We start from the raw sequence: 10644 nt of genomic DNA on the forward strand, positions 1-10644 counted from the left end.
CATCACTCCCCAGGAGCCCCTGCCCCCCATCACTCCCCAGGAGCCCCGTGACACCGGGCAAGCCCCCGCCCCTCTCCGGGCTTCCCTGTGTCCAGTGAAAAGACTGGCTAGTCCGCCTGTGAGGTCCAGCTCCACACCTGGGATCCCGTTATCCCGTGTCCCGGCCCTGAAGTGATGGAGGCGTCATTGCTCCGATCACAGGCTTTCCCTGGAGCGAGGACCAGTGAGGAAGCAGCGTGGTCAGTGCCCCGCAGCGCCTGCTGTCCATCTTGTCCATGCCCCTGCAGCCAGGGACACCCCACTTCAATGATGCTCTGACCCAGCTGAGTGAAGCGCCTGTACAGACAAGGGTTTCTGCCCCTGAGAAGCACGAGGGCAGGTGTTAAATGCAAGTCGGAGTTTTCAGTGCCTGTGACCACTGCTTTAATATGAACGTTATTTTTCTCTTACTGCTTTCATGAAATGCTTTATTAATGATCTCGAAAGGGGTGAATTAATAAGCCAAGGGACAGCAGGTGGAGACTGAGCTAAAAGAGCTTGATTGTTGGGCATGGGCCCTCCCCCAGTTGGGGAAGTGGGCTCCAGGAGCACCCACGCAGGGGTAGAGAGCTAAGGGGACCTGAGAGCTTCCTGGTTACCCACAACATCCTCCAAGGTTTGGTGGTGGCCGTCTGCCTGGAGAAGAAGCTGTCCCCACTTGGCGTCTGGCTCTTCAGTGTAGTTAGCAGCCCTGGACCTAGACTCAGGACCAGGCTTTAAATTCTGCTTAGTTTCCTTGCTCCCTGGGTGATCTCGACAAGGCACATCCCCTTTGTGAGCTCTATCTGGCCAGCACGGAGCCAGCCTTGGTCCTGATGCTATACCTCTGACCCCACTTCTGGGTTTCTTGCTTATCCTGTATCCCTTCCTCATGGCGATGCAGTCACACAATACCAAAGCCAGCAAGAACTTTAGTTTACAGTGAGGAAATGAGTCTAGACAGAAGTGCTTGCTCAGAGCCACACAAGAACTAAGGCCATTTTTTGGTTTCCATATCACACATATTCATGGTCCTCTCGCCCCATCTCCTTCCCAATCTTCCCTCCCTGTTTACCTTCCTTTTTCTAAGTATATGCTCAGATGCTGCTCCAACTCCATAGCCTAAGAGTGTGTCCCTATGGGAAGCTTTTTAGTTCAGGGCAAACACTTTTATATTCACCTGGTGAAGGAAATATGGCAGTGTGCTTATGGGGAAAGCAAATAAAGCAGTGCTTGCAATAACCCAGCTGGCAGCTGCTGAAAACAGTCAGGTGCTTTTCTCCTTTGCCCCATTGCTAAGCAGTGACGTTCCTCAAATGTTCCGGTCTCCCAAGTGCAGAAAATTCCACTGAGGCTGCTTATCTCCACACCATATAAAACGCCCTGAGACCCAGACCAGGGGTTGTGCATCGGGAGAGGCAGGAAGAAGACACTTTAAGAAGGCCTTGGCTGTTCTTCCCAGCTCTCAATGGATGGGCTGTTTTACTTTGACCCTGTGACCTTTTACCAAGGGGTCGCTTTTCCCTTTGCTCTTCTGTTTAATTTTCTCTGTGCCATGGATTCATTCTCCATCACTGCCAGGTAAGCACGGGAGTTCCTTTTCCTTTCATCTTGGTGAAGGCTTCACCACCAACTGGCTGTGTAACCTTAGGTGAATCCCTTCTCCCTGGGCCTCAGCTTCCTCCTCTGTAAAATAAGGGTGACCTGTGAAGCCCCTCCCAGCTCTAAATCGATGACCTTTAAAGTAGATCGTGGTGCTCTGAGACTTGGAAGCATCCCGCAGCAACAGCCGGGGACCATCTGTGTTGCCAAGGAAGCTGGCGAGCTTTTGTAGCAGGTGGGGAGCATGACATTCGTGCACAATTTCCTAAATGCCACCCTGTCTGCCTTCTCCCTCCTACTCCATTCTGGGCCCGGCTGATTGTCATTCAAAGGGCCTGTCCCTTAGAGATGCTCAATGGGGTGGCCCTCCAACTGTCCAGCCCAGTCTAGGCTTGTTTGTTTTCATCCATTTAGTTCTCTTTGCACACAGTAGGTCATTTCACGAATTGCCATGTGTGCTGTGTGCAGAAGAGCGAAGACCATTATTAGACTGAGCTCCTTGAGGGCAGGGAACATTCTTGCCTTTCTTTGCTATTCTTGGCACTTAACCTAGTGCCTGGCACACAGTGGGTGTGCCATAAATGCTCCTTGTCTTGCTGAATGTGCTGGGGACAAGATCCTCGGATCTGAGATTTAGAGCCGGGAGAGACCTTGGAAGCTGTCGAATCCAACCCCCCACCCCATTTTAGAGATGAAGAAACTGAGACCCAGAGAGGGAAAGTCATTTGCTCGAGGTCACAGAGGTCACCACCGACAAGACGGAAGTTGGGGAGTGCTCAGAAAGGGCACCTTTATGACGTGCATGTGCCCCCTCCATTTCTCAATTGTTTTTCTAAACTGGATCATAGTTTAGATGGACTTCAGGGAGCTGTGAGGGCCACGGCCCTTTTGGTCTGCAGATCTTCACTCCTTAGCTGACCTCTTTGGAGAGTCAGGACCTTTGTTCACCAGGTTTTCTGAGAGATGCTCAGACTTGCTCCCCCTCGCAGCCCAGCTGGCTGCCTGCGACTTTGTCTTGTCTGTGCAGTGACTCTCTTCCTCCCTCCCTGCCTCCGACAGCCTTAGAGACAGTCTTCAAGAGTTGTGGTGGCACACAACCCACCACCCAGTGACTGGGGCCTCTCCCAACAGCAGTTTGAATGGGGGCTCTCGGTGCAGGGTCCTGGAGCTCCAACATGAGACTCGATCGGGTTCTCCCACCTTTTTTCACCTCTTATATTTGGAGACAAAGAGGGGCCTGCCCAGGTGAGTGATAATGTGGTAAGCCAGCATTTGCACCAAGAAGGGAAAGGAGAACACGCAGGCCACAAGACTTACCATGTCCAGATGTGTTTATTAGAGGCCACTCTTTAGAACCAGCTCGGGGGAAGGGGCGCTGTGGCTCTCCAAGTCCGTCTAGATTGGAGTGATGGGGTGCCAGGTCATACGCATGCGGTGGCCTTCCCAGCCTGCCCCTCCTGCACAGGAAATGGCCCATCTGGGGCCTGTGTTGGGGATGCCCTCTTGCTTTTCAGGGGCTTCAGGGTGGTAACTGGCAGGGGGGGATAATAATAATAGCTAGCATCTATGTAGCACTTCAAGATTTGCAACACAACACACACACACACACACACACACAGGAGAAGGAAATGGCAAACTCCAATATTTTTGTGAGAAAACCCTGAATGGGGTCACAAAGAGTCAGACATGACTGAAAATAACAAAATATATGTGTGTGTGTGTGTGCGCACGTGTGCATCTGATCCTCACAACTCTGGAGGCAGGTGCTATTATCACCCACATTTTATACTTGCTGAAACCGAGGCAAACAGGGTGAAGTGACGTGCCCAAGGTCACCCAGCTTGGAAATACCTAAGGCTGGATTTGAACTCTGGTCTTCCTGACCCTAGGCCCAGCATTCTAGGCTGGAGGAGGAAGGGAAGTCTGACTGAAGTTTCTTTTATTTATTTCAAATGTAAAATGCCACATTAAAGAGGGGCCTGTGGAAGACTGAAAAGCCGACAGTTTGGCCTTTTCTTTTTGTCCTAAGCCATGTCTTCAGTGGTTAAAGTGAGCTGTTGGTATCTGTCCCTCATTCTCGAAGAGGGTCAGCGACGTCGGGAGGCTGACGTCTTGTTTCTGCGTGTGTGGCATCGTGGGCATCCGTGCCCTTCTGTCTGTTCCCCCAGCCACCCCAAGTCTGGCTTGGACTATTGCGGTGGCCTTTGGGTCGGTCTCCCAGCCTCAAGTCTGTCTGCTTTCCTGTCCGTTCTCTGCTCAGCTTGTCAGTGGCTGTTCCTAAAACACAGGTCGACCCCCCTGTCACTTCTCTACTTTAAAAACTCCAGTAGGTCCTTCGTGGGGCAGCTAGGTGGCACCATAGTGCACAGAGCGCCAGGCCTGGAGTAGGACACACTCACAGGCTTAAATAACTGTGTGACCCTGGGCAAGGCACTTAAACCCTTTCTGCCTCAGTTTCTTCATCCATAAACCAGGAATAATAATGGCGCCTACTTCCCAGGGTTGTGAGGATCAAATGAGATATTTGTGGAGTATTTAGTAAATCTTTTTTTTATTCCATCACATTTATTTACCATAATTTGTTGAGCCATCCCCTAATTCGTGGGTACCCCTTGAATTTTCAGTTCTTTGCCCCGTTAAAAAGAGCTGCTATAAATATGTATGTATGGGTCCTTTTCCTCGTTATTTTTTTTATCTTTTTTTTTCTGGTCCATCAGTAGTTTTGAATGAATGAATGGATAAAGGCTGTATTAAAAGCTTATTGTGTACCAAACACTGGGCCAAGCTCTGGGGATGCAAACAGAAAAGCAAGACAGTCTGCTCTCAAGCAGCTCACCATTCATGTGGAAGGTTTCAGCTGCAAGGCACACCGGAAGGGCTCGTGGCCCGTAGGATGCTGAGGATGTGAAATAGATGGTCAGCTATCTTCCTTAATGTTATGGCCACTGATAAAGCCATATCAGTTTCTGATGCTGAACCATTTGACAGTGCCAAAGACTGGTGGAAATTTTTCCTTTTCCGAGTCATCAGTAGCTGTGGTTTAGCACTTGCTGGAGCAATTGCCAGGCTGCTTCTCCAAGGAGTTTCTTCCCCATGAAATATGATTGGCTGAGGATATTTGATTGGGAGCACTGTTATTGCCAGAGTTGTTGGGTTCGATGTCCTGAGCTGTCTCCATCAGAGTCTGAGAGAGATGGTCAGGGTGGTGGTGGTGGGCATGGTCTGATTTGCCTGGCCCATGTTGCCTCCTGTTTCCCCCTCAGGGTCTCTTGCTGCTTTAGCTAGGCTGGCTTGCCTGCCTTGTGAGCGGCAAATGGTGGGGATGACTGGCCCCTTCTCCCTTCTGGAGTCTTTCCAGTGATGGTGGAGAGGGTTGGATTGGAAGCAGCATTTGTTTTTTTTTTCTTTTTTTATTAATTTGTTTTTAGTTTTCAACAATAACTTCCATAAGCTTTTGAGTTTTAAATTTTTCTCCCCCTCCCTGCCCCCTCCCCAAGATGGCACGCAATCTGATATAGGCTCTACATATACATTTCTATTAAACATATTTTCACATTAGTCATGTTATAACGAAGAATTAGAACCAATAGGAGGAACCACCAGAAAGAGGAAACAAAACACAACAGAAGAAAAAAAAGTAGCAAATAGTCTGCTTCGATTTGCATTCAGACTCCATAGTTCTTTCTTTGGACGTGGATAACATTTTCCATCATGAGACCTTTGGAGATGTCTTAGATCCTTGTATTGCTGAGAAGGGATAAGTCTATCAACGTCAGTCATCATACAATGTGGCTGTTACCATGTACAACGTTCTCCTGGTTCTGCTCACATCACTCAGCATCAGTCCATACAAGTCTTTCCAGGTTTTTCTGAAGTCTATCTGCTCATCCTTTCTTATAGCACAATAGTATTCCATTACATTCTGATACTACAATGTGTTCAGCCATTCCCCAATTGATGGGTATCCCCTCAATTTCCAGTTCTTTGCCACCACAGAAAGAGCTGCTATAAATATTTTTGTACATGTGGGTCCTTTTCTCATTTGTATGATCTCTTTGGGATACAGCCCTAGAAGTGCTATTGCTGGGTCAAAGGGTATCACATTTTTATAGCCCTTTGGGCATAGTTCCAACTTGCTCTCCAAAATGGTTGGATCAGTTCACAACTCCACTAACAATAGTGCTTTGTACATCTTAAAGCATTATGTGAGGCTATTTAAAAAAATTGTTATTGTTATTATCAAGTGATTTGTGCAGGGCCATATAGCTAGTGTTTGAGGCAGGATTTGAACTCTGGTCTTCCTGCTTTCAACTCCAGCACTCTACCCACCAAACCCACCCTCCCTAAAGGAGACCATCTAAGGTGGGCCTGTCTCCTCATGAGGTTTCTGCAGGCCAGGGAGCCAGGGACCTCTCTCTTGTTCCAGACACATCTTCCTCATCCTGGGAGGCTGCCTGCTTGCCTGGATGGCCATGGCCCAGTACGCGGTGCTAGTCTTCATCCCTGCTTTCTGTGCTGTGGCCCTCTTCCAGTCCGTCCAGCCAGAGAAGGTTCACTGCTGGACGTTCTCCTTCCAGATGACCTGGCAGACCCTTTGCCACCTGGGACTGCACTACACCGAGTACTACCTTCAAGAACCTCCCTGCATGAGGTAAAGGAGGGCCCCACCCAGCCCATCTGTTGGCAGTGGCATCATTTATAGGGACTGGCTATAGAGCCTTCCCTGAAATCTTTCCATAGCCAAGCACCTCCTTTTTTTAAATTACTGCCTGTTCTCAGCCAGAACTCCAGGGAGACCAGCTGAGACAGGCAGTGGGGGGAACAGAGCCATAAATAGGAATTATTTCCCTGCATCGGGACAGGAGAGGTCAGGAGGAGAGCTCATGACGGGGAGAAAGTGAAGGACTGTGGATAGCGGGTGGGGAGGGGCGGTGCAGAGAAGGTGGGCAAGAAGCCAAGGGTGTGACAGCTGTGGGAAGAAGAAAGCAGCTCTGAGCTGGAGCTGTCGTCACTCCCGGGATCTGGGGACAAAGACCACGCTGCCCGGCCCCAGTTATGACTCAGGGAGGGAGGTACTGTAGAGTGACTGCAGGGTCGGGGAGGAGGGAAGTGTGGCGGCGCTGTTACCAGAAGGAGCTGGGTAGGAGGCAGAAAAACCAACTCAACAGGAAGGACCAGGGCTGGGGTTGATGGGGAAGATGCAGAGACCTGCCATGGAAGGCATTTGGAGGAAGCCAAGAGAAAAGGCGAAACGTTCAGAGTGAATGACTGTCATTTCCATTAATTACCCTCCCAACAACCATGTCAGGGAGGTCACCCTATTCTATAGATTATGAAACTAGGCCAGCAAGAGCTCGGCCACATGCCCCGTGACTGGTGGTTATGCTCCCATAATGCTAGAGCCTCTACCAAATCCAGCCCAGTCTGCCAGCGCAGAACGAATCACTAAGTCAATCAACAAGCATTTATTAAGCGCCTACTGTGGGCCTGGCAGTGTGCTGGCCTATCAGAAGCAAATCCCAAATCAGAATTATGCAGTCAAGACACACTTCATAGTACAATTTTCAGCTACATTTTCATTTCTGGGATGACAATCTGGGAGGGGCTGAACCTAATGATTTTTTAATGGTGTTATACCACTTCTATACAAGCTGTTTACCAACTGATGGCTTTAATTTTGTTTAGAAATCTCTCAGTTGTTTTCTTTTCTTGCTTTTTTTTTTGGTGAGGTAGTCCGGGTTAAGTGACTTGCCCAGGGTCACACAGCTAGTAAGTGTCAAGTGTCTGAGGGCAGATTTGAACTCAGGTCCTCCTGACTCCAAGGCCAGTGCTCCATCGACTACGCCACCTCGCTGCCCCTTCTCAGTTGTTTTCTAAATATATTCTAAATATAAATACATTTCTAAATGTATATGGTTACCAAAATCCAGAAAAATATACAAGGAGAAAAAATCTCAGGACACAAACGAATGGAGTCGTTTTCTTCCTGTCTTGTCCAAGCTGAAGTACTTACCTGGAGGGCCATTCTTTGGTGTCGGGTGCTGGGCAAGAACTCTCCATTCACTCCGGCCTGGTCTTGAGCAGCCGGCGTCTGCTCGGGGGGCCAGTTATTGCAGAGGGAGCTGGGGCCCAGGGTTTGCCGTCCCCCCTGCTCCCAGCTGGCTGCTGCTCCGGGAGATGGGGCAGTTGAGTCGGTGCTGGTCAGGCCTCCTCTCTCTCGCCCATCCGTGATGGGAGGCAGGCTTTTCCCGGGCTGGTTTCTCCGCCTCTTCCAGGTTCTGTATCGCCCTTTCTTCCCTCATGCTCCTGACCCAGAGAATCACCTGGCTGTCTCTGGACATCAGTGAGGGACGAGTGGTGGTACAGGAAGCCTGGCGAGGCCCCCGCCTCCTGTCCTTCTGCAGCTATCTACTCTTCTTCCCGGCACTTCTGGGCGGTCCCCTGTGCTCCTTTAGGAGGTTTCAGGCTCAAGTGAGTCGGCCCGAGGCACAGTGGAGGCCGCCGTCCTTGGGCCCTGCCGCCAGGAGGGGCCTGCTGCTCCTGGGGCTGCAGCTGCTGAGAACCTGGGTGAGGGGGCTGCTCGGAGCCGGCGGCAGCCTGGCCGACTGCCACTGGCTCGGCTGCGTCTGTGTCATGTGGACCACCGCCGCGCTCTTCAAGCTCACCTATTACTGTCACTGGATCCTGGATGAATCTGTCCTCTGGGCAGCAGGCTTGGGCCCGGACTCCGACCCAGCCCTCCACGGGGAGGGGGACGTCTCGGACGCAGACATCTGGACCCTGGAGACAACGCACAGGCTCGCCCTGTTCACCAGGACTTGGAACCGCAGCACCACGAGGTGGCTCCGGCGGCTGGTATTCGAGCGGGCCGAGGCCTGGCCGCTGCTGCAGACGTTCGCCTTCTCCGCCTGGTGGCACGGGCTCCACCCGGGCCAGGTCTTTGGCTTCCTGTGCTGGGCGCTGATGGTGCGAGCCGACCACCTGATTCACGGCTGTGCCAAGGTGCTGATCGCCTCCTGGCCGGGCAGGCTGCTCTACCGGGCCGTCACCTGGGCCCACACGCAGCTCATCGTGGCCTACATCCTGCTGGCGGTGGAGCTCAGGAGCGTCTCCGCGCTCAGGCTGCTGGGGGCCTCCTGCAACAGCCTCTTCCCGCTGGTGTCCTGTGTGCTCCTGATTCTGTTAGCAGGGAGGGAGAAGCGAGCAGGAGCCTCCCCGGCCCCTTTCACCCAATAAACAGGGCCTTGCCGAGATGCTGGTGTCCCTGCCCTGAGGGGCGCCGCGGCCTCGTTGGGGACCATTCAGGCCATTCTGGTCAGAGACCAGGAAGCTTAATCTGGGTAGGGTGCGTGGAGGACACGCGGTCCTTTCCCGTTCTCATGGCCCGCACGCCGTTCTTCGGCCTTGCTCACTCACATCACCTCTCGCCTCACGCCTGCCACCATCTCTGGCCGCTTCCCCACCTATGGAGGTGGTGGGCTTTGGCGGGGTTACAGAGGCCAAGATGGGACCTCCCTGGAGAACGGAAGCCCTCTTCTCACAGATGGGAGGCCTGAACAGTTATTTGGTCTTTTGCAGTTTCTGACTAGGTGATCTCTGAGGATGTTTTTACCTTTAAAATTTTTTACTATATGACTCAAGTTTGAATACAATATGATTTTTAAAATATGAGATTTTTCTTTAAAAAACCAAAACAAAACTCCAGTAGCGTTTCCGATGTGTTTCAACATTCCAGGCCCCATGATTTCCTCAGTTTAGGAGTCTGAGCATACTTCCACAAAAAAAGTAGTAACATTGTTTGGTGATATTACAAGTTAAACAAACTCACGGGGGCTGGTCTGGGTACCTGACCACCACTGGTAATGTTGATTCTACGGAAAGATGTGTCCCAAATCCAAACGCTGCGCTTCATCTTGAAATGGCCTTTTCCTAACACGACCTGCTGGCTTCTGTTCCGAAAGTTTTCATTTCTGTGGGTCTTCTTCTAAGAGTGAGGAGGGTCTAAACAAATGGTGGCGTGTGAATATAACGGAATATCACCACAGGGCAAGAAGCCAAGGGACGAGGAATTCAGAGATTCCTGTACTGAAGCAGCCACACCAGCAAAAGGACACAACATACACAAAGACACAGCAAGTAGGGTGGCTTCAGCACATCCTGGCGAGACTTAGACGAACTGATACAGAGGAAAGTGAGAAGAACCAGGAGAATGTCGTACACGGTAACAGCGATACTATAACGGAAATCAATCATGAAAGACTCAGCTACTCTGATCGAGACAGTGAATGATTTGAGACAACTCCAAAGGCCTCATGATGAAAACCGCTATTCACCTCCAGAGAGAGAAAGAACTGGTGAACTCTGAATGTAGATTGAAGCATGTTTTTTACTTTATTTTTCTTTCCTTTTTTTTTGTCTGCGCTTTCTTTTACAACATGGCTAACATGGAAATATGTTTTACGTGATTTCACATGTATAATTGATATCATATTGCTTACTTTCTCAAAGAGGGATGGGAGGGAATTGAAACTCAAAATTTTTAAAGAATGATTATTGAAAAATTGTTTACATGTAATTGGGAAATATTTAACAAAATAAATAATAATATATTTTTTAAAATGACAACAAAGTAAATGGAAAGAACCAATGAATGAATTCTGTTTTAATTATAAGGATGAAGCCCACCCCACAGGAAAGTTCAGAAAATTTACCTCCTCCTTTCGTTGTAGAGGTAGAGGACTATTGGTGAAAAATATTGCATAGACTATGAGATATGTTCAATAATATTAGTTGATATTGCTGAACTATTTTCCTCCTCTTAAAATCTCTGTGATAAGATTTTTTTTTAAAGAGCGTTTATTATATTGTAGAAAAAGACATCAATTTTCATCCAACTTTATTCCTACATGTTGCTTTTCTCACATTTGGTTTAAGATGTGTTCTGAGACTCTTTGTATCCCAAGATAAAGTGCATGACTGGATGTTAAATCAGGTGTCCTGATAAAGTTATTTGACTGGTCAGAC

General features: G+C 49.6%; 1 protein-coding gene across 1 annotated transcript; it reads left to right on the plus strand.

Annotated features, from left to right (window-relative positions):
- Positions 1–1486: 1486 nt before the first annotated feature.
- Positions 1487–8856, plus strand: LOC114032941 (ghrelin O-acyltransferase-like). Its single transcript, XM_027848398.1, has 3 exons — positions 1487–1599; positions 6047–6271; positions 7896–8856. The coding sequence occupies exons 1-3, from the start codon at positions 1487–1489 to the stop codon at positions 8854–8856; spliced, it is 1299 nt and encodes a 432-aa protein (XP_027704199.1).
- Positions 8857–10644: the final 1788 nt, after the last annotated feature.

The sequence above is a fragment of the Vombatus ursinus genome, unplaced genomic scaffold (genome assembly GCF_900497805.2).
Source record: "Vombatus ursinus unplaced genomic scaffold, bare-nosed wombat genome assembly UNPS02006075.1, whole genome shotgun sequence".
Classification (NCBI taxonomy): Eukaryota; Metazoa; Chordata; class Mammalia; order Diprotodontia; family Vombatidae; genus Vombatus; species Vombatus ursinus.